Genomic DNA, 25,274 nt, shown 5'->3' with positions numbered 1-25,274 from the left:
ACGGTGTCAAAATCCATCATCTTCCGCTTAGCCGAGGTTGGGTCGCGGGGGCAGCAGCCTAAGCAGGGAATCCCAGACTTCCCTCTCCCCAGCCACTTCGTCTAGCTCTTCCCGGGGGATACCGGGAGACATTGTCTTTCCAACGTGTCCTAGGCCTTCCCCGTGGCCTCCTACCAGTTGGACGTGCCCTAAACACCTCCCTAGGGAGGCGTTCGGGTGGCATCCTGACCAGATGCCCGAGCCACCTCATCTGGCTCCTCTCGATGTGGAGGAGCAGCGGCTTTACTTTGAGCTCCTCCCGGATGGCAGAGCTTCTCACCCTATCTCTAAGGGAGAGCCCCGCCACCCGGCGGAGGAAACTCGTTTTGGCCGCTTGTACCCGTGATCTTATCCTTTCGGTCATGACCCAAAGCTCATGACCATAGGTGAGGATGGGAACGTAGATCGACCAGTAAATTGAGAGCTTTGCCTTCCGGCTCAGCTCCTTCTTCACCACAACGGATCGATACAACGTCCGCATTACTGAAGACGCCGCACCGATCCGCCTGTCGATCTCACGATCCACTCTTCCCCCACTCGTGAACAAGACTCCTAGGTACTTGAACTCCTCCACTTGGGGCAGGGTCTCCTCTCCAACCCGGAGATGGCACTCCACCCTTTTCCGGGCAAGAACCATGGACTTGGACTTGGAGGTGCTGATTCTCATCCCAGTCGCTTAACACTCGGCTGCGAACCGATCCAGTGAGAGCTGAAGTGTCAAAATCACACGGTACAATATTATCACGGTATTAAGGCCAGGGTACCATATTATTGTGGTATTTATCCAAAACAAAAATACTTGGTCAAAATGTCACAGTGTGTAAAAAAAAGTGGCAGGAATGTTTAAGATAAACACATTTACTGTAATTGAACACACACAAAATGCTCAAATGTTCTAATCACACTTTACGACAAACATTTATCTTAAATGCGCTTTATTGTTTTTTAACTTTTTCAACATTTTCCTCTACAGTGGAAAATGTTGTTTCCCAGAAAAGTTACCTAACAATATAACTTTTAATAATGTAAATACCTCACAAGCTTTGCTGGTTTGAAATATATTTTCTGGGTGACGGTTAATGAGGTGGCAACTTCCGCCCCAGTGCAACTGGATAGGCTCCAACCTCGCCAGCCCCCCCAGCAACATCGAAAGAGACAAGTGGTGGAAAATAGATGGATGGGTTGAGGATCTCTGCAGTAGCTTTTAGTTTACTCGTATTTTTCGTTGAACATTTTTTTTTGTGGTGATGTCCTAAGGTGACTGGCTGGCTCTGTCACCTTGAAAATGCTCAAGATGAAAGTGGCGCGCTTTGCAGAATGCACACTTTCTTACCAATGCCAAATAAATTATATTTTAGCCAGAGTTTGTTTGTATGTTGGTTAGCAATTGCACAGATTTTAGTACTTTATAAACCTTACACACGCTGTTATTAATCTTTCACACACACACACACACACACGCACGCACGCACACACACACACACACACACACACGCACCCACGCACGCACGCACGCATGCACGCACACACACAAACACACACACACACACACACACACACACACACACACACACACACACGCACACACACACACACACACACACACACACACACACACACACACACACACACACACACAATTATGACATTGAAAGACAAGGTTGCGTCAAAGTAAAGGACAAACTTATGAAGAGTTGCTTGCACTTTGTTTTAGGAGACACTGATGAAGTTCTCTGGCTTATTTTTAATGGAAGTCTTAGAAGGCGCAGAATGTTTGAAAGACAACGTAGTAAATTGAGTTGATTAAAATCCATCCATCCATCCATTTTCTACCGCGTATTCCCTTTTGGGGTCGCGGGGGGCGCTGGCGCCTATCTCAGCTACAATCGGGCGGAGGGCAAGGTACACCCTGGACAAGTCGCCATCTCATCGCAGGAGTTGATTAAAATGTTCTCTAAAAATTTGCAGAGTCAACATGAAGGTTGGCTGTAGCCAATCAGCTGCCAGGACAGAAAACTCTGTAATTGGTCTGCCGTTAGCTAATAGAGTGGGGTGTAAGATGTCACAGAGACAAAGTAGCTTGACTCACCACTGATCAGATTGGCAATATCAAATAGATGTCATAATACATGTTTCTAAAAATATATATTACCAACTATATAATCTGCAATGCACGGTTCTCCTGCAGATGCCCTCCCACCTTGCCTGTTTAAGGAGGTACTTGCTACTATTAGATCAAGTGTCCTTAACATTATCAATAGTAGCCTCTCTTCTGGAATAGTTCCAGTAGAGTTTGAACATGCAGTGGTACGACCTCTACTTAAAAAAACCAAGCCTCGACCCCTCTCTCCTCTCTAACCTTAGACCTATCTCTAATCTTCCATACATTTCCAAAATCTTAGAGAAGGTTGTCTACAGTCAGTTTTTGCCCTTCTTAGAGGATAATGGTATCACTGAGCTGTTCCAGTCTGGTTTTAAAGCCCTCCACAGCACAGAGTCAGTGCTTCTAAAAGTTTTTAACGATATCGTCCTGTCAACTAATTCTGGTAAATATGTTGTCCTGGTGCTTTTGGATCTGTCTGCTGCGTTCGACACCGTCGACCACGCCACCTCAATCACTCGTCTTGAGACATGTGTGGGTATTAAGGGCGCCGCCCTCAACTGGTTCCGGTCTTAATTAACCTACAGGAGTTTTTGTGTAAAAATAGACAGTTTCATGTCTTCCACAGCTCCTTTACCAATTGGGGTCCCCCAGGGCTCAATCGTTGCCCCAATATTATTTGCGCTTTACATTCTCCCCCTTGGTTCTATTTTTAGGAAGTATGGTATTGCATTTCATTTTTATGCCGATGATTGCCAGATCTATTTTCCCATGGCACAAAATAACACGGTTCAACGTCTCATTGACTGCCTGCACGACATCAAAGCCATACTTTCAGCTAACTTCCTGATCCTAAATGAAGACAAAACAGAAGTTATGTTGTTCGGTCCAAGTCGCTCTCCCTCCCCCAATGTTGACCTCGGCACTCTGACCCCGTATCTCAGCGACTGTGTCACAAACCTGGGGGTAAAGTTCGACTCAGATTTTAAATTCGAAAAACAAATCAGCAGCGTCGCTCAAAAAAGCTTTTATCAAGTACGCCAAATAGCGAAAGTGAAACCGCTTCTATCAGGACATGATCTCGAGAAATTAATCCGCGCCTATATCTTGAATTGTTTAGACTACTGCAATGCCTTAATGTAGGCATTAGCCAGGCCTCCCTGTCCCGCCTGCAGCTCATGCAGAACTCTGCTGCTCGTCTGCTAACAGACCCGCAGACGTGAGCACATCACCCCTATATTAGCGTCCCTTCACTGGCTCCCTGTGCGTTATCGAATCAATTTTAAACTCCTTATATTTGTTTTTAAATGTCTAAACAACCTCGCGCCAACATACTCTCTCCAACCTCCTTCAGCCTTACTGCCCCACCCGATCCCTAAGATCAGCCGATCAGTTGCTACTGACGGTCCCTGACACAAGGCTGAAGCTGAGCGGTGACAGAGTTTTCGCCGCTGCTGCTCCCAAGCTCTGGAACGACCTTCCTCTGAGTGTTAGACAAGCCTCCTCTCTCCCTGTTTTTAAATCTCTCTTAAAAACATACTTTTATTCCTTGGCTTTTAACACTGAGAGATATCCATCCTGCAATGGGGCCCCATCATACACCTGCTGTGAACCTGTTTTTATGTTTTATTTATTTTTTATTTATTTATTTTTTATCATTTTCTGTTTGTGTAGTGTTGTGTTTGCTCGGTTCTCGTATTATCTTTTAACCTGCCCATTGTACAGCACTTTGGCTACCCCTGTGGTAAATTTCAAATGTTCTTTATAAATAAAGTTGATTTGGTTTGATTTGATTTGAAAATATGAATGTCACACCCCCTTTCGATCGACATATTTTACAATCAAGTGAAACACAACAAAAATGCAACAAACAGTGAAATATGAATGCTAAGGGTACAAAATAAATCCACCTACAGTCTGATATTTCTGATATTTGCTGAACTTATCCCAGGGATCAATAAAGTAGTTTCTATTCTATTCTATATATCACTAAGCTTTAGAACTTTGCTGTGAAAATCTCCTTCCGCGTCTGTGGAAACGCTTACCGCCCACACGGCTTGGTGCCTCGTCTGAGCTGCTGTGACGTAGATTAATATAGTAACTAATTAGATTACCATAGTAACTGGTATATAATACATAAGTGCAGATTCCCACCATTGAAATACTTTGTATAGTTGAAGACTTACGGTCATTAGAAAACATGACTGCACATCATAATGGGAGCTAAAGTTTCCATCTTAAAGATCTAGAAAAATTATTTGGGAATGTCCGGCGGGCCAGGTCTTAATTTGCCCAGGTCTGCACAAAGATGTTTTATTATGAAGGTCTTAGTGTTACGGCATACACACTGTCTGCTTATTCCTCAGCTGCGAGACCACCTAGAGGCCCCGCTGTAAGCCAAGCAGGACACGCCCCCACGCTCATTGCGCAGACCGCGCCCACGCATCGACACAGCCGGTGGCAATCTCCAATCGACACACCTGGGACTGGGAGGTGACAGGATAAAGAGCCTCGCCGCTGACTTCTTCTCGTCGGAATGTAGCCCTGATAACAGTAAGCTCTCACGTCTCTGGCTCCCCTCCTGTGCTTTCTCTTTTGCTTGTTTTTGTCTTACTCGTGCCTGGCCCTGATTTTGTCTTTTGTCATCTCTTGTTCCCACAGCCTTCGTGTCTCAGTTGTTGCCTTGCGCTTCCACCCGGATTCTGATTGCCTTTCGCAATTCTTGACCCCACACCAGGATTTGGATCTCTGACGCCTCTCTCCTGCCCCACGGACCTTGCTTGGATCACGAACCCTTTTGGATCTTCCCCTCTCGACTTGGATGCTGCCACAACCAACACGCACCTTCAACAAACCCTCGGTAATTCACGTTGTGTTAATTTCCACACATAGTTTTACATCCACACACATAGTTGCATACACACTCCACGTATTCATTGTAGGCTCAATAAAACCCATTCAGCTATACCTCCTGTTGTTGTCCCGTCTCCTTCCCCCTTGTCGAAACATAACACTTAGTGTCTGTAAGAGAGGTAAACACCTTTACGTGATCATTGTACTCCACATGCAGGCGAGCTGGAAAACGTAGAATAAACTTGATTTACTTCTCCTGCATCATGTTCATTACCTCTCGAAAGGCCCGTCTTTGCGCTGTCGCCTCGGCAGTGTAGTCTGGAAACAGGAACACATGCAGGCCGTTGTAGATCAGAAGTAGCTCCTTGTCCTGGTAGAAGTGTATTCTTGCGATGATGCTCCTGCGGCGCTTGCCGTCACCATAACGGTCCACCACCACTGGCTTGGAGAAGTTACTCGCTCCATACAACTTTAGTATCAGGTACGCAACAAAATCTGCAAGTCTTCCCTTTTCTTCTTGCTCTGGTATCCCGACAATTTTTATATTATTACGTCTTGAGCGCCCTTCCAATTCGTCTATTTTAGCTGCCAATTTCTCATTGCTTTTCTGCGTTTCAGTCAGTTTTTGTTCGAGTGCGGCGCTTGTTGTCGCAACCTTGCTGCTCCATGTCCTCCACTCTGTTGGTCGATGCCCCCTGCTTGCTTGTAAGAGCCTCAAGCTATTCCTCAAGCAAGTTAAAACGTTTTTTCATAGACTCGAGTATCTCATCCAGCATCCATCCATCCATTTTCAACCGCTTGTCCTGTTCAGGGTCGCTGGGGCCTATCTCAGCTGCATTTGGAAGTCGCCACCTCATCGCAGATCTTATGCAGCAACTTCTCCAAAGTTGATGACATAATTTCAGCGCTAGCCTTGAGCTCGTTTACGGCCACAGGTGACTCTTCGAGTCTTGGGAATAATTGTTGTTATCTATGTTTTAACAGAGTATAACTCACCCAGAGTGATAGGCATGCATATAGTTGGCCAAGCGTTGTCAGTTTTAATTAAAAAAAAGGCAGAATTGGAATTAAATCTTACAGTTTTCACAGGAATTACTGCTGAGGCAAACTATTGCGCCATGCCCCCTCGTTGTTAATCTCTTGGCAAATCAATCAATCAATCAATCAATCAATCAATCAATCAATCAATACTCACTGGGAGACTGCAGGTTGAGGGACACAATGAAGCGCACGATAGCCAAGAGCATCAGGTTCATGATGCTGGCCACCCCGAAGAAGAAACCCGCCAGGCCGTAGTAGACGCAGGTGATGTCGCCTCCCAGCCAGTGATGGCTCCAGGCAGACGCCACTGCGAGCGGGTACATGGTGACCGCCGCCCCCAGGTCCGTCACAGCCAGGTTGACACTAAGGAGCTCGGGCGGCTTCATCCGCGAGGACCTTTTGAAAGCCGTAACGAGGACCAGCACGTTGCCCATGACAGAGAGTATAGCTGAGGGGAAGACAAATGTTTAGCTGGAAAGACTTCCTAAAAAAAGCTTATTTTCAATTGTTGCACTTAATTTTAAAAGTGAGCGTTCCCTCTGACTATACCAGTCAATTCCACCGTTGAACATGCTTCATGTGAGGCCGCTGTGGCGTCTTCACTTCACTTCGAAAAAGAACGTCCAGATTGGATCAACATTATTACTCATAAGTATATATAAAAATGACAGTTGATAAAATGAATGAAAACATGTTTTATAAAACATCACAGTTTTTTAATTAGGCTTGTGGAGCAGATGCCATTTTAAATATATATTGGATCTGGAAAATAAAGATTAATTCAATTCAGGCACATGTCAGGGTTTCCCCTACATGTAATTGATCGTGGTGTGGAGCCACTATAAACATGGAGCTAATACAAAATAACAGCCTCGTCAACTTAAAAATGAGGGTCATTTGTGTGAAAACAAATTAAAGCAATACACTGTATGAATGGAAATGCAATATAAAGCCTAATAGTTATGCACAATTGACTAATGAGGCACCAGAAGCTCGTCCACAGAAAAACTTTGATCAACCAAGGCGCAAAAGTTGCAGTACATCCTGGCAGTATGTTTGCAATGTGGATGTATTTTATTGTACTCAAGACATACCCAATGACAGGGATTTACAAAATATGCAACGTTCTAATATTTAGAAGACTGTGACGCCCTATTAAGGAGAGAAATTGTGCGGAGAGGCGGTATCGGCGGTAAAAACGAGGCTGTCAGGAACTTGCATGGCGGCCGTTTTCATGACCCCAAGATGCAGGAACCAGGAGAGGGAAAAGAAGGTATGATGTGTTCTATTACTCAAACAGAGAGGAGAGAGCAGTCTTGCATGAAACATTCCAAACTTAGAGTGTGTGGGATCTTCGAGCCCTGAAAAGTGCTCGAGTGAAAACATCCATCCATCCATTTTCTACCACTTATTTCCTTTTGGGGGTCGCGGGGGGCACTGGCAATTGGTAGCAGGTGTGGACCGGCTGCTAATCAACGACAGGTGAGGAGAAAACAGTGCTCCGCGGAACAAACAGGAAATGTAAGAAAATAAGAGAATTGACGGGAAGTAAATACAAAAACAAGGGAAACTAACAGAAATGAAGTGACCGATCGTCACAGGACTCCCCCCACAAGGAACATATTCCAGATGTTCCCTTGAAACAAGAACGGAAAAAAGTCAAAATGTTAAGGGAGGGCGGAGGGAGGACTAAGCGGAGGGTCCCTTAGACCAAGTGTCCCCGCAGCCAGCGAGCGAGAGTCAGGTGGCCGCTGCAACAGGCGAGGCGGGCGACCACGGAACGGCCACATCAGTGGCCCACGAGGAGAAGGTCGAGGATGTCGCGCAGCTGGCGGCGACGATGATGACAGCGTCGTCGGTGGATCCGCTGTCAACGATGAAGATGGCTGCACCATGCTGGGTCCTGCCGGTGATGCGGAAGACCTCCGCGCTGCGCGAAGGCGCGCCAGAGAAGATGTTATAGTGGGCGGAGTCGTCGATGATGAAGGGGGTGTTATATGGGCAGAATTGTCCATATAGTCCGTGTCTCTCGCGCCTTTACTCCGGTGGCTCGGATGATGTGACAGTGGCTCCTCCAGCTGTGGCACGTAACTAAGGCCCACTTCGCACCTCAGCCAACCGACCCAGCCCTTTGAATCCATCCCTGTCCTGAAGTAATTAATCTAACTTGCCCGCTTCCCTTACCCAGAGGTCGTTCACCTTAAAAACCTGCAGGGGATATGGATATACAGCAGTGACGATTGCTGTAAGAGAGCAAGGGAATATTATTAAAAAAAGTGGTCAAATACTTGTGTTTACATTTCATTGAATAATCATGTGCATTCAACTTTTGTTCAGAATCAACAACTTTCCCCACAGCTGATGCAACCTTTTTGTCATTGATTGCGGTCGTTTTTTTTTTTTTTCATAACAGCAGAATGAGGGAATCAGTTATTTAGAAATTTTTCAAGGTAATTTTTTTGTTCATGTTGATATGAAGAATTTTACAATCTTCAAAGTGATGTTTTTTTTTTGTAAAATCTTTTATCTGTTATTGACATTTCATGTTTGGAGAGTCGCTGAAAATTAGCTATTGTAGATGGCCCGTGTTATTTTATTATAAAAAATGAGGAACAGGATACAAAACATGATTTTAATACTAATTACTAACAACACAGATTTTTGTAAAGAAAATATATGCATCATCAATGATTATTCAAACAAAGTCATATTGACCACACCCTCGCCACGCCCCCACCACCACCACAAGTATATTGGCAAGCTGGGGAAACCCTGTGTTACGTATTCGATTGGTGGAAGGAGACGAAACCACAACAAAACTCAGGTTACCAGGTTTATTGTAACCTTTGATGAGATAGTGGGAGGTGTATGCAACTCTATATGTTTTTTCCAGGAATATGTGAGATTTTAACCATGTGAATAATACCAGACAGTGCTGGATGAGTCTTTCGTCAGTCCAAGAGGGCGAGGCAAAAAGTGAGTCCGTAACAAAGCAGTTGGTCGAGGTCAGGAGAGAAGCGACAAGGTCTGTGTCCAGGTGGGGTTCGAGGATCGAGGGAGGCAGTCCAAAGTCCAGAGGGAGGTCGAGAGACAGAGCTCGAGCACAAGGACAAGACAGGTATACAACGAGTTAACGAAGTTCAGGCGCAGGTTCAGAGGGCTGACTGGTCTTTATGCTGCCGCTATGATGATCAGCAGGTGCATTGATTGGTGATAGTCTGCAGCTGCGGCCTTGCGTGGGTGTGAGGCGCTCGGCGTGTGCGGGGGGCGTCTCCTGGCATGCTGCCAGACAGAGTGCTGGAGGATCTTTCAGCGGAAGGATCGAGGGTTCGAGACTGCGCCATGACACCCTGCAAGTTGATGTGCCCGGTTGACACTTGGCTCCGAACACCTGGTAGTGAGTACTCCCAGAGTGGCAGTTGTCTCTTTGTGCGTCTCTTGTGGCGTTTATTGGTCGTACATCTCCCGACTCTTTATTTCACTGCTGGGCAAAGTCAGCAGTCAGTTCAGTCCTACTTTCGAATTGATAGTGTAGGGTGTCGTGACAGAAAAATGTAAACAAAGAGTTGGGACTGTAGGAAATGTTGTGTTTGATGGAAACTATAACATAGCGGTATGTGTGACTATGGAAACGCTGACGTCTCTTCCGCCCACAGTTTATTCATATGAATTTTATTATGAATTTCTCACTGGGCAATTTCCAACCAATAAATAAATATTGAACCTTTGAATTTGAATATAAGTGTTATCATGTTTCTCTCCACAGGAGTACACTTTCAAAAAAGTTCCACTTCATTTTCAAAAACCTCATTGAAAAAACATTTACACATATCCTGTTGTTTACAAGAGTGTGTGATGCACCGGGCACTTAAACATGTTACTGACGTTAGTGACAAGCTAACCTGGTGCATAATATCAAACAAACAAAGAACAACTTGTAGATTAGCAGTAAAACTAGTTGGCTACCTTAGGGTTTGTTAGGATCCGCTTTTCGCTGCAGTAATTGTGACTCCAAAATGTGTGTGACAGCAGGCATTATGTAGGTAAAGAGTATTTCAGGTAAAAAAGTACAAAACCAAAATAGAGTGCAGCAGAAAAATGCACTGAAAAGCACAGGAAAAGTAGCCCTGTGCTTCTTCTTGGTGGTTTTACAGCGGTTGCACAGAGTTAGTACTTTACCGCTACCCTCCGGATGTGAATTATATATATTTTTGAAAATATATAAAACCAAAAGTGTCACCCTGTGCTATAGACATTACCCTCACATCAGATTCACACTAATTTCCCCTATTGTGGTGACGTACAGTTGATGATACATGCTAGAAATATGACAATTTTATCTGTCCTTATTCCTGCAATTACTGACTGTTGTGCTTTGTTCGAAGGGATGCTCTCACTCCTTTGCATTGCATCTTTTTCCTGATTGTGTACTTTAACTTCCTATGCATTTGTGATATTTTGCTGCACTTTAATTTTCAGAGCTTCTGCTTCTTTTTTTCTGACTACACAACCCCCATAAGCTGCTGAATGACTTCCCCCACGGTTACAGCACTTAACAGTGACATTTCATCCACATTTTTTATAATCATGTTCTCCTTTGCACCTTCCACAACGTTGTTGAGCTCGACATACTCTCGCTATGTGTCCATATTTTTGAAAATTATAACATTGGAGCATACAATAATAGCTTCTGCACATATCCTATCATAATGTGCCTTGGCAATACTTCTTCCTAGAAACGCAACATCAATGACTCACTTTCTGTTTTTCTTCCCTCTCAAAACACAAACAGTCTCTTAGTTTCAATGACTTTTCCTTATTTGAGTTCCTCCTTTATTTTCTCTATCACCAACAATCTTGCTTTCAATCACTTCCTTTCGAAAACATATTCTAAGGTTCGTTGCTATTTTTCTTTACGGTGTTCCACTCTCCAGTCCAGTCCAGTCTAGTCAAGTCTAGTCCAGTCCTTTTCCCACTCTTCTGACTGCATTTCGTCCCCCACAACCATCTAAGCCACAGACTGGTCCATAAAGTACTCAGGTGATAAGTATCAACAGATGAAAAGCGGAATTACTAATCACCTGCAGGTGATGAGAATCACGCTTGAAAGCAGGGGTAAAGGCACTGCAAGACTAACATACAGAACAGGAAGATGGTACAAAATATGAGCGGAAACTAGGAAATAGTAACTAAACATAAGAAAACCAATGTGCTCTGCATTGGACATTTTTTTTGTTTTTTTTTTGTCAAAGTTAAAATATTGCTCTTATGCAATTCACTGGAGGGTGTTTGTTCTCTGGAGGATATAAATCCAATTATTTCCAGTCAGTCGTAGAAATGTGAACGTTTATTTATTCACCCGGGGGACTCCGCTTATCAGGACCAGCAATTACTCCGATTTCCCACCAATTCTAGCTTCCAGGTTCCCAGTTGATTAAAGAATTCACTTAAAATTGTATTGTTTGTTTTTCCTAAATCTCCGAATGGATCGGCACTTCAGTATATTTCCAATCTCTTATAAGTCTCACACCCCCACAAAGTCTCTGAGGTCTGCTGATCAAGTCCTCCTTGTCATCCCAAAGACCAGGTTAATCCAAACGGGATCAAGCCTTGTTTGCTGTGCCTCCAAATAGGGCTGAACTATAAATAAATAATAATAATAATTACATTTGCAATTTAATTGCTTTTCTAACTGCAGAGGCTGCCTTATGACTGGTCAAATGAAGAACAAGCAAGTGGAGCAGGCACAGTTAGCAATCAACGCTGCAATGTTTAGTGTAGTTAAATACCTTTGTTTTTAATTCAAACTGAAAAGAAGAAATATATATCGTGTCAATGTGTAAGGTCACGATCGATGCGGCCTTGAAGGCAATCTGAAAAAGCCCCTGCGGTTAGCTTTTAATGCCAGTGAGGATAGCATACAGCATCGACCGCTAACTAGTTTGGAATTGTCACTGGCAGGTGTGATAATATAATTGAAGACTTTCTAAAGGTGATTTATTGCCTGTGTGTTGAAAAATACGCGGGAAAAGGGCTTAGAAACAATTGCTTATTGAATTACAATGAGGGAAACATTGCTCTTAAGTTTATGTCTCAACTCCAAGCTCAATTGGTTCAATGACTGATCTCGTGACTCAAAACACTTGTCTCCCGTCCAAAGGCAAAACCCAGTAACTCAATTTTGGTCAAAACTGAGCTGATAATAATTTTGGAGTTCCTAGGTGATATACTTTACATTAGTGTATGCGATATTGTAATTTGTTCCGTAAGTAAGCTGTTACGCGCATGGCAGGACCTAGCAACTACCACATAACCGCGTAGATACAACAGAAAAACCTAGTATCTCAAGGGACCAATCGAAGCTTCTTTGTCAGTCGCCTTATTGTCTTTAATGAGACATTTGCACGAATGGGGGCCGGCGGTCAACCTGATCATGTGATATTATGGCACGAGGGGGTATTTGGAAGATTGGCCCAGGACGTTGCAAGCACCTTCATTAAATGTATTGTTCTTGATCCTTCCCCTTGCATACTGTTTTGGGCGGATAACTGTGGAAGTCAAAATAAAAACTGGACGCTGTACACGGCTCTTGCCCAATGTGCAAACGCAGAATGGGGCCCACCCGAGATTGTAATAAACTATCTGGAGAAAGGGCACACGTTCATGAGAGCAGATTCAATCCATGGCTCAATCGGCAAGAAAATGAATGCCCAAGGGGGGTGAATGTTGTGAGGTCATTAAATAAGTATTCTGATATATGTTCTTCACAGAAAATAAGCCAAAGTCAGTGAGTCTCATTTTGAAAAAATTATTAATTGTATCAATTTTTTTTTTTTTTATAAAAAATGAAAACGGGTCCCAGAGACCCGAACCCCAAACGAGGTTTAAAACACATTTGTATTTCTAGGGTTTTAACCAAGCATAAGAGTTTTTTTGCTCCCTGTCTATCTTTTATTTATTTTCTATACAGATAATTTTACATTTACTGAGTTTTATACAATGTGCAGCACTTTGTGAAACAAACCTGTTTTTAAATATGTTGTCACCCCCCGATAGGCAGCATCCTCTGCAATTGACATTTATTTTCAAAACAGGGATATTTCTCTTGGAATATGTAACTCTTACTAAAGAAAACGTTCACTGCAGAGGATGCTGGTTCTTGGATGTTGTAATTAAAGTGGATTGGATTATACAATAGACAGACAGCAGTGACAGATAATGTGAGTGCTGCCATGCATGCCCTCTTTAGAACATGAAAGCTCATTAGTGACTCACAGCAATACAGTACACACATTGTTTACATCAACACCAACAAAGCATGATACAATTTTGTTTTTAATATAACAAAGGACAGCTTTCTAGCAGCTCTGTGTAGGTGGTATGGTATGTTGTCTAACTAGAAAGTAGCTTTTTTAATTAAGCTGAATGTGTTATGTTGTGCCCTACAAAGTGTTTGAACTGTAAGTGTTGTGATTATTATACACAAGCTGTTTAATTGCAACATTCATCTTAGTTATAGCATAAATCATAAAAACAATCAAATTAAAATGAAAATCAAAGATTCCAGACTTTAGTAGCATACAATTGAAATGGACAGCACGGTGGAACAAGTGTTAGTGCATGTGCCTCACAATACAAAGGTCCGAGTAGTACTGAATTCAATCGCGGGCTCGGGATCCTTCTGTGTGGAGTTTGCATGTTCTCCCCGTGACTGCGTGGGTTCCCTCCGGGTACTCCGGCTTCCTCCCACTTCCAAAGACATGCACCTGGGGATAGGTAGATTGGCAACACTAAATGGTCCCTAGTGTGTGAATGTGAGTGTGAATGTTGTCTATCTGTGTTGGCCTTGTGATGAGGAGGCGACTTGTCCAGTGTGTACCCCGCCTTCCGCTCAAATGCAGCTGAGATAGGCTCCAGCACCCCTGCAACCCCAAAAAAAGGACAAGCGGTAAAAAAATGGATGGACTCTGGGCATCAGCAGTTATCTCTCTCAGGGGCTATGATAGTTCATATGACTCTAACAGGTCAGAAATGTGCTTTGGCACGAGATCATGAAAAGACTTGTACAGAAGGAGAGCTGTTCTAAAGTTTATTCTCTGAGCAACAACAAACCAGTGCAGTGACCCAAGCACTGGAATAATATGGTCATATTTCCTGGTTCTAGTCAGGACTCGAGCTGCAGCATTCAGATTCTACTGCGGCTGTTTTACAGCTTGTTGTCACGCCAAAGAAATCATGTTTTGTTTTGGTCATGTTATGTTTTGTTTTTTGGACACTTCTTTCCTGTTTTGCACTTCCTGGTTTGTTTTCATTACCATGCCAACTCATTAGTTTCCGCTGTCATGTCACACACCTGTTCCATCACTAATTCTGTCACTGCTATTTAAACCATTTGGTTTCTGTTCTTCGGCCTGGCAACTTTATACTTACATACCTACACATTCCGTATTCATCTGCTTCATGCCTTGCTATGCTGTTTGTTTTTGTCCACACCACGTAAGTTTTGTATTTATGCCTCAGTGCAAGTTTTGTTTTTTTTCAGGCCACGGTGCAAGTGTTTTTGTTTCATGTTTGTAGTTTGTAGCCGTTATGCTAGTCTTTTGTTTGTTGTAGCCTAGAATTCGAACCTCATTGTGAGCGCCTTTTGTTTGCCTTTTTGTAGTTTTGTTATAATATTTATAAAAATGTACCTTCATTCATGCCTGGCTCGTGCCAATCATCCCTTGCGTTGGAAAAACAAAATATCCCATAGTCCAAGTCGTGACAAAATTTGCCAGCAGAAACGTTTTTCCGCAAGTTTGGACGGGCCTGACGAGTTGGACGAAGGAACGTGGGCGGTCCTGCGAGCCATGGAAGAGGAGACACTGCGATATTCCTCCATGGATCACCGAGAGATGATGTGGGGGGCACATGGAAAACTGGTGCCGCTAAACTCCACTTGGCCCGAGGACGACGCCATGTTGCCGCGATCCCGGAAGCATCGCTCCCGACGAAGGACGTCAGGGTAGGCTTCCACGAGCGGACAGGAAGCGTCGCTCCCGCAAGCTCCTCCCCCTCCGGGAAGAAATAGGCTGCAGCTGCCCGGACTCTCCAGGACAAAGTCACGCCACCGTCAGCAGACGACATCACAGCTCAGGAGGGTTTTTCTTTCAAAACTTTCACTCTTGATCACCCACCTCCACCAGAAGACTGTTGCCCCATAACAATGATAAATTATTACCAAAACATAATTTTAAACATTAAATCAAACCAGTCACAGCCACCCAATTTTCAGGCCCCACCCCCCAGGACTCAAGCCCACATCACAAACAATTTTTTTTCTTTACCCACTCAATCAAAACCTGAAGAAAGAAGACGTTTTGGACAATTTAAAGGGGAGTATTCGGCCCCTCTCCTCACCTCCCCCCGCCCACACCAAGAGACGGTTCCGGGGGGCTAGGGGTGGGGGCTCACCGCTAGGGGGCTCACCGCTAGGGGGCTGTTCAGATGGTGCTGCCCAGCGCCATGGCAAACCACAGCCTCTAGCACAGCCGTCACCACCAGTTCTTCGGCCTGCCAAGCCACATCCGCCAGCTCGCCCGCCACCACCAGTTCTTCGGCCTGGCAAGCCACAGCCGCCAGCTCGCCCGCCACCACCAGTTCTTCAGCCTGCCAAGCAACAGCCGCCAACACCAGTTCTTCCGCCTGCCAAGCCACAGCCACCAGCTTGCCCTCCACCACCAGTTTTTCGGCCTGCCAAGCCACAGCCGCCAGCTCGCCTGGCACCACCAGTTCTTCAGCCTGCCAAGCCACAGCCGCCAACACGGACGCCACCACCAGTTCTTCGGCCTGCCAAGCCACAGCCGCCAGCTCGCCCACCGCCACTTGTTCTTCAGCCTGCCAGGCTACAGCCGCCGGCTCGCCCGCCACTACCAGTTCTTCGGCCTGCTAAGCCGCAGCCTCCGGCTAGGCCACCTCCACCTGCACCACGGCTAGTTGCACAACGGCTAGCACCAAGTCCAAGTCCAAGGCTAGCACCAAGTCAAAGTCCAAGGCTAGCACTAAGTCCAAGTCCAAGGCTAGGGGGGGGGGGTTGTTATCATGCCAACTCATTAGTTTCCGCTGCCATCTCACGCACCGGTTCCATCACTAATTATGTCATTGCTATTTAAGCCATTTGGTTTCTGTTCTTCGGCCTGGCAACTTTATACTTATATGCCTTGCTATGCTGTTCGTTTTTGTCCACGCCACGTAAGTTTTGTATTAATGCCACAGTGCAAGTTTTTTTTTTTTTTCATGCCACCGTGCAAGTGTTTTTATTTCATATTTGTAGTTTGTAGCCGTAATGCTAGTCTTTTGTTTTTTGGAGTTTAGAATTTGAACCTCCTTGTGAGCGCTCTTTGTTTGCTTTTTTCGTAGTTTTGTTAGAATATTAATAAAAATGTACCTTCATTCATGCCTGGCTCGTGCCACTCATCCTTTGCATTGGAAAAACAAAATATCCCATAGTCCAAGTCATGACACTTGTTGAGAGATCCCAGTGAGAAGACCATTACAGTAATCTAACCTACTGGAGACAAAAGCATTGATTGTTCTCTCACAAACTGAGAATTTGTAAGAATGATTTTATATTTTTATTTCTGCCTTCTTGCAATTTTTTGTAAAGCACTTTGAATTTACCCTGACTCTCGCCAGATCCTTGTAGTTCACTGAGCTCCACACAAGGATCTAGGACTTCTCAATAGGAAATATATTTCAGAAGGCGGGGCCTTTTAAAAAAAAATCACATTATGTGATTGGATAAACCACTTGTCTGTTATCTTGAATGACGTGCTACTTCAACCACTCACATCGAAATCAACCCGTGACGCTGATGAGAGCGATGCTGGGAAATGCGAAACACGAAAGCCGACTGTGAGGAGGCGTGGCCAGCGGACCCGCAGCGAGGCGGGGAGTGCCGGTGCCGGCTCTGGCTCCGAGAGGAGCGTCAGGTGCACAGATGGCCCACCTGGGCTCAATTCTGTAATCACCTCTCAGCGTGTAAGAGGGCAGCAGCAGAGAAGGACGGAACAAAAGGAGCTCGGGAGCCGCCGGTGCATGCAGAGCGAAAGCAACAGAGAGCGAGACACCGACGACGACGCAGTATGCTGAAAAGCGACCGGAAGATCGAGCAGTGAAAGAGGAAGGAGCTGAGAAGTGACCTGACCAGAGACTGAGTATATTGCAAAATAAAACAGTCACAACTCGCAGTCACGTCACGTTTTGGTGGTCCATGGAACCCGGAGGGAAGGAAACGGCCACACCGACATATTGGATAAGGACTGAGCGAAATGTTAGAGAACTTTTACTGAAAAAATGCAGCAATGTCAGTAGAAAATTGATGTCGTTTGTGTAAAAAAAATTTGTCAGCACACGACTCCTTGCTGCGTGCCGCCATTGTTGTTTGAATCAAACGGTCGCTTCGGCGCTACGTCGCATCTATGAAATCCCGCCCGGCGATCCTGATTGGTTCATTATTATTTGCTATCGTGAAGGAAATTGCATTGCCTTCGAGCCCAGACCTCTATGTGGAGCTCAGCAAATAAAAGGAACTGGCAAGAGTCAGGTTACTTTGAATAGCCTTGTAAACAAATTGTGCTGTGTGTGTGCAATAGGTTTACATTATGTGCACTGTGTGCATGTCTATGGTATTTATGCTGCCTACAAATCATTATCTTTACTAGAACTGCAGCTCTCAGCTGTTTATTTTTAATTTTTTGCTGATTCCATCAATATGTTTTTCCTGTCTATATATTTTTTATGTACTTAGTTCATTTTGTTTGCAAATGATGCCCTTTGTTGCTGTAATGTTGTAAATTTCCCCGTTGTGGGATAAATAAAAGATGAGCTTTTCTTATCGTACCTTTTTTGATTTGATCTTATCGATAAATAAACTTGCATTGTCTTGCCAGGCACTGCCAGAGACTACTGACCCTCCGGACCAGAGGCAGCCGCAGCCTGATGGTTCTCACCTGCAGCCTCTTTCTGCGACCTGACCCAGCCACAGCAACCTTGCTTCTGTCCAGAGACTGAATGATCCACATGTGATGCATTCACCCACCGGTCATCTCCACACAGAGTTGTTCAGGTGACACCCAGAGGTTGTGAGGTCAGGGTACCTCGCAGGTATAGAGACGCTTGAACACTTAATCGCAATTACCTTTACATCGCTTTATAATTCGTTTTTGGAGTAAAAGACACATGGGGGAAAAAAAATATTACATTATGTAATGTTCCCTGATTAATGTTATGCTACGCATGTAAAGAGAGTATATTAGGGTTAGATCCGATTGAAGCGACATCAGCAGGACTTATATAAGCACCGGAAATCATAAAAGCAACGTTCATTCAACACATGGACCACCCAGAGACTGTTGACACACACAATATAGGAACATCAACTATCGGGGTCTAAATAATCCCTACGTTGCTGTGGGCGGTGGGCAGTGAAAGCCAAAATCCTACAATGAGTATTTTATGTTCTCTCTACTTGATATAATGTGTATTTTGTATACTTATTGAGTTGTGATATTTGAAAAAAGGAAATGTGATATGTATGGGTTGCCGTAGTTTCAGAGGCGTTGTCATCAGGGCACGTCTTCATGTTAGCACATATGTGCTCAATAGAAATAATATTGGACTGCTGATATTATCGGCCAATAAATGCTTTAAAATGTAATATCGGAAATTATCGGTATCGGTTACAAAAAGAAAAATGTATGACTTTTTAAAACGCAGAGGGTGGCCATATAAACAACTTTAACACTGTTACAAATTTGCGCCACAGTGTGAACCCACACCAAACAAGAATGACAAACACATTTCGAGGGAACATCTGCACCGTAACACAACATAAACACAACAAAACAAACCCTTGCAGCACTAACTCTTCCGGGATGCTACAATATACACCCCCGCTACCCCTTTCCACCTGAAACCCCCCGCCTCCCCAGCCCCAGCCCCGCCTACCTCAACCTCCTCATGCTCTCTCAGGGAGAGCATGTCCCAAATTCCAAGCTGCAATTTTGAGGCATGTTAAAAAAAATAATTCACATTGTGAATTTAATCATAAATATAGCAGTGCCATGTTGGCATTTATTTCCATAACTTGAGTTGATTTATTTTGGAAAACCTTGTTACATTGTAAATTGCATCCGATATCGGAATCGGTAATTAAGAGTTGGACAATATCGGAATATTGGATATCGGTAAAAAAAACATTATCGAACATCTCTAGTGCATGAGGCTAGGTGTGAGCACTTGGAGTAGCTGTACGACGGTGAATAAAACAGCTCATTGAGACAATACATAATACCTCATTTTATTGTTACATCAACACATAACATTTCCAAAGACTTTCTAAAATTGCACTCCCGTGCTGACAAAGTGACTGATTAAAAAGCCTCCCAGGATTTGATGTACAAAACCAGTGAAGTTGGTTTCTGAAGTTTTTCCTGAGCCCATGTGGTGATATCCTTTACATACTGATGTCGCTTTTTGATGCAGTACAACCTGAGGGATCAAAAATCCGTTATATCATCGCTTACGTGAAGTCATTTCTCCAGATTCTCTAAACCGTTTGACGATATTTCGGACCGTAGATGGTGAAATTCCTTGCAATAGCTTGTTAGGAAATGTTGTTCTTAAACTGTTTGACAATTTGCTCAGGCATTTGTTCACAAAGTGGTGACACTCGCCCCATCCTTAGTGGGGAATGACGGAACATTTAATGGAAGCTGCTTTTATACCCAATCATGGCACCCACCTGTTCCCAATTAAATGTTCCTAATAAGTGTTTGGTGAGCATTTCTCGACTCTCTCTGTCTTCTTTGCCACTTGTGCCAGCTTTTTCGAAACAAATTCCAAATGAGCTAGTATTTGCAAAAAATAAAGTTTTCCAGTTTCGAACGTTAAGTATCTTGTCTTTACAGTCTATTTAATTGAATATAGATTAAAAAAGATTTACAAACCATTGTATTCTGTTTTTATTTACCATTTACACAACGTGCCAACTTCACTGGTTTTGGGTTTTGTATTTGTGAGGATGTAAATACTCAAGTTTGTCAATCAAATTGTGGGATCGTCGCTTCAAATGGCATTGAAGACAACCCTCCACCCCAAAAAAGCAGCAGGCTCAATGGACTCTATGGTCCAGCAGACGAGCGTATAGCATCGTTTGCGAGCAACAAACACAAAAACACAGCGAAAGCCAGAGGCGAGACAAAGCGGATTCTGAGTTTCTCGGCACCTATGTCACACAGAACTATCTAAACAGTTAACTTGTATGAAAATATTGCAGCAAATTGTTTTGCAAACGTGTATCTCAACCCGTGCGTGTGTAATCCAAACCAACTACCGAATACACTACGCAATTTCAACCAATAAGAAACAACTGGAGGCAGGTTTTGGCGTCTTTCATTCATACACCTCAGCTGTATGTAGTTTCTAAATGGGTTGGATGGCATGGTGTCTTCCGTGGTTGGTGAAATGTAGGCACACTCCCGATACGCACACACAGATTGTATTAGATGCATTAAGGCGCGTGCGTACGATGAATTATGCGCACACAAATCTGGATGCATGCGCTCAAATCTACAGAAGTGTGGCAAAAGTCGCGTGTAAGTAGACAGCCTATTGAGGAATCTTTTTGAATAGGGACAGTCAAACAACTTAAAACACACGTATGTGGATCCGAATATACACACTAGGATGTTGATGTTTAAAAAACCCTTTAAGACCAATGTCTTGAAAAAATATATCACTCTTGAATCGACATTGTAGTTAATACTATGATTAATGTTAATTAAAAACTAAATGTGGGATATAAATTATAATGGAAGTGTAATTAATTGTATATACAGTATAGTATTTAATTGGTGCAAAGGTTTAATACGTGTGCAAGGATATTTCACATGCCTTTACTTTGTATATAATTGAACTATGTGTATAATGTGTATTCATAATATGTTGTGCAAAGGACATTTCATAATTTTCGGAAGTTCATTTTGTACTTGACAGCGTTTATAGGGTTAGGGGCAATAAGTGTTCAACTTCAGCCTAAACCCTTTCGGTCTGCAACCTTTTCATTTTAAATCTATGAATGTACAACTGTTTGTTTGTTTTGTGGACCATTGACCGATAAACAATAAACTAAAAGAATGAAAAAAAAATGTACAGACACACATATTCGTACACACGCACTCGAACTGGATTTTTCACGGTGGGGGGGTCGCAGCTTGCTGCGGGGTCGTTCTCCCAGGAAGGCAGACAGACTACTCGGGACATGGCTTTTAGGTAAAAACATGATTTAATTTTAACTAAAAAGAAGATACAAACAAAAAGTGCTCACAGCGGAGGCACAACTTGGGCTAAGGAACAAAACTAACGCATATAGAGACTGTGAACATAAAATAAACAAAACTTACTTGGCATGGCATGAAGCACGAAACTATGGCAAGGCATGAATAAAGTCAGCACAGAGCAAGAAAAGATCACAATGACGCCAGGACGACCAACAGAAAATGACAGGCTTAAAGTGATGTGGTGATTGAAATCAGGTGTGTGAGTTCAAACGAATCAGGTGCGTGAGTCGTGAGGACAGGTGAACTGATTGGTCGTCATGGGACAAAACAGGGAGTGAAAAAACAGGAACTTAACGAGTCCAAAGGTCAACAGAACATAGTCAAACAAGACATGATCAACAAGACATGACAGGATTGGACAAATAATTTTGCTACAATGATACTTCCATACCTGGGGTGGGATTACAACAGTTGAATAGTAATGAAAAACATACTTTATGTCAATGTGCTGGCTTTTGCATTGCTCTATGCCAGACCTGGGCAAATTAATGCCCGGGAGCCACATGTGGCCTGTTAAGCTTTTCAATCTGGCCTGCCGGATATTCCCAAATAATTTTTTAGATCTTTAAAATGGAAAGTGTAGCTGCCATTATGATGCGCAGTCCTGTTTTCTAATGACAGTAAGTATTCAACTATACTAAGTCTTTCAATGCTTGGAATCTGCATGATATACTACCGTATTTTTCGGACTACAAGTCGCTGTTTTTTTCATAGTTTGGCCGGGGGTGCGACTTATACTCAGGAGCGACTTATGTGTGAAATTATTAACACATTACCGTAAAATATCAAATAATACTATTTATTTCATTCACGTAACAGACCGGACATATAAGATTTCATCGCTAAATCCGAATAGGAGTGACAAATTGTTTGGTAAACGTATAGCATGTTCTATATGTTATAGTTATTTGAATGACTCTTACCATAATATGTTACGTTAACATACCAGGCACCTTCTCAGTTGGTTATTTATGCGTCATATAACGTACACTTATTCAGCCTGTTGTTCACTATTCTTTATCTATTTTTATCTGCCTTTCAAATGTCTATTCTTGGTGTTGGGTTTTGTCAAATAAATTTCCCCCCAAAATGCGACTTATATATGTTTTTTTCCTTCTTTATTATGTATTTTCGGCAGGTGCTACTTGTACTCCGGAGCAACTTATACTCCGAAAAACACGGTAGTTACTATGGTCATCTAATTAGTTGCTATGGTAATCTAATTAGTTACTATGGTTATGTAAGTCACAGCAGCTCAGATGAGGCACCAAGCAGTGTGGACGGGAAGCGTTTCCTAAGACGCGGAAAGAGATTTTCATGACAAAGTTCTAAAGCTAAGTGATGTATCAGATATATAAGATTATAAGTGGGTTTATTTTGTACTCTTCGCGTTCATATTTCACTGTTTGTTGCATTTTGGTTGCGTTTCACTTGATTGTAAAATGTGTCCATCAACAGGGGGTGTGACGTTCATATTTTGTCAATATTCAGTGTTTTATCCTTCATATAAAAATGTATTTTTCCATTATGTTTTTTTAAGGCGGTCTGTCATAACGTTTTTAGCATTAAATCTGACATTATTGTGAGGTTTTGTATTAGTGTTCCTAAAAATAGATATACCGGCCCCCAGACACATTTTTTTTCTCTAAATGTGGCTCCCGAGTGAAAATAATTGCCCAGGCCTGTTCTATGCCATTGTTTGCAGTGGCGGAGGCAGCATGATCAGAGACATAAAAAAGAAACCGATTAAGAGAGTTTACTGTCCTAGGCTGCCTACTAGACGGCATTGAGGAGAAGGTTTCTGACAGAAGGATGTTGTCCAATCTCAATCTCAATCTCTCACCCCATGCACAACATCGCAACAGGCAACAGGCTGTTACTTCACATCCACAGTGCAGGGAGGAGCGCTACCGGAGGTCTTTTCTACCCACTTTACAACACACTTGTGCAATATGGGTGTGAAGACAGTGTTTATTATTTGATTATTTACATATCTATACATGCAATTGTTGCATATTAAGTGATATTTATTATTTATAAAACATTTTTAGTATCTAATCACATTTTACTTCTGTTACCGCATGTAAACATTTGCACTGAAACCACATAATCTCCCCATTTTAAGATATATAAGTCTATCCGATCCTAACATTTTAAATTTTTACAGCAGATTCTAAAAAGCAGCAGGAATCTCCATAAAGAAGTTATGTATGTTTTTTTTATATTAAGATTCTCGCATAAATCTGAGCAGTGTAGGTGGCAATCATTTGATTATCTAACTAAACTTTAAGCATTTTATTGCAGTTGCAAAAAATTTTAAAATAAATCAAAACAGAGTGTCAGTCAAATATATGGGGTTTGGTGGCAGAGAGAGAGATCTATTGCATAACAAACATGAAATATTGGCTGCTCTGTATATGCAAACCAGATATCTTAATCATCCTTATACAAATGGAAAATGACTTATGGACAAATAGTTGCGCCTGCAGAGACATTTTGAGATGGCCCTCAGATGCAGATGAAGTAGAGAGTAGCTTCCATTTCCATTTTAAAGTCCTCACACCTCAACATATTGCAACTGAAGCATGCAGACTTTTCCTTTCCATGCCAAATATTTCTGACTTTTTCTTAATCCTTAACTGGTCATCGTGACACGAAAAGTGAAAATTTTGAATAAATACGCTTCACACAAGACGCACAAGCGTGCAAACACTTCAATTCAATCAACAATGTAGAAATCAACTTACTTATAAATAGGAGATAAACCCCAGCGCCGATGTCCATAGCTGGCGACAAAGTAGAGTAGTAGTAGTTCTCCATTGTTGCTGGAGATGGAGGTGATGAGAAGAATTGGTGATTTGAAAGTTACTGCCTGATCCTGCTCTTCTTTTTTCCGTGACTGTGTCACATCCATCTGTGCGCCTCTCCAGGCAAGCAGCACTGAAGGGGGCGTTGCCATGGAAACCGCACGTTTGTTTGGGAGGAGGGCAGGCAGATGACATCGCTCCAGTGGTTGAAAAATGTCATAAAAAATGCATCCCCTTGTGGCAAAAAAAAAAAGAAAAAAAGATGGAATTGTTTGACGCTCTACATAAGTCGTGTAGGTTGTGTTAATAGTACTTCTCAATTACGCCCCCCAGGAAGAAGAAACCATTACGCACCCCAGAACCCTTCACACTCAAATATAAGTTGTATAAGCACACATACAATTGTTTCCTCATTTAAATGAATACATAAATGATACAAAATACAAATGAATATAGCTACAAATGAAAATAGAAATGAATATTGATCAACTTACAACAAAGAATAACTTTATTAATGTTGTTTTTAGTCTGCAAGAGAACAACATTTAAGTTGATCAATTTGCATGAAAAAAAAAGAAATGCTTTAAACTATTTTTTCTGACCAACTTGAACCATTGTTACTTCTTAATTATCCATCCATCCATTTTCTACCGCTTGTCCTTTTTCAGGGTCACGGGGGTGCTGGAGCCTATCCCAGCTGCATTTGGGCGGAAGGCCTGGACAAGTCGCCACCTCATCGCAGGGCAAACACAGATAGACAGACAACATTCACACACTAGGGCAGGGGTAGGGAACCTATTGCTCTAGAGCCAGATGTGGCTCTTTTGATGACTGCATCCGGCTCTCAGATAAATCTTAGCTGACAATGCTTAACACGATAAGTAATGAATAATTCCGCTGGTAATCACGATGTTAAAAATAACGTTCAAAATACAGAACATTCTCATTCGTTTTTTAATCCATTCTTCCGTTTCTACCGCACCTGTTCAAGAAATAACAATGTTTTAAAAATAATTAGTGACTTATTATACTTTAAAAAGGTTGGTCTTACTT

The 25,274-nt window shown here is 42.8% G+C and overlaps 1 protein-coding gene across 1 annotated transcript in view; it reads right to left on the bottom strand.

Annotated features, from left to right (window-relative positions):
- Positions 1–24,314, bottom strand: part of opn8b (opsin 8, group member b) — a 31,396-nt gene extending 7,082 nt beyond the window's left edge. The window contains exons 1-2 of the mRNA XM_061899579.1: positions 24,162–24,314; positions 6,189–6,482 (exon numbers count right to left, since the gene is read on the bottom strand). Coding sequence (XP_061755563.1) covers positions 6,189–6,482; positions 24,162–24,234 — 367 coding nt within the window. The 5' untranslated portion in view covers positions 24,235–24,314. The remainder of the gene's footprint in view (positions 1–6,188; positions 6,483–24,161) is intronic.
- Positions 24,315–25,274: the final 960 nt, after the last annotated feature.

The sequence above is a fragment of the Nerophis ophidion genome, linkage group LG05 (genome assembly GCF_033978795.1).
Source record: "Nerophis ophidion isolate RoL-2023_Sa linkage group LG05, RoL_Noph_v1.0, whole genome shotgun sequence".
Taxonomy (NCBI): Eukaryota; Metazoa; Chordata; class Actinopteri; order Syngnathiformes; family Syngnathidae; genus Nerophis; species Nerophis ophidion.
The sequence above is the reverse complement of the archived record's forward strand: the minus strand, read 5'-3'. Positions and strand labels throughout refer to the sequence as shown.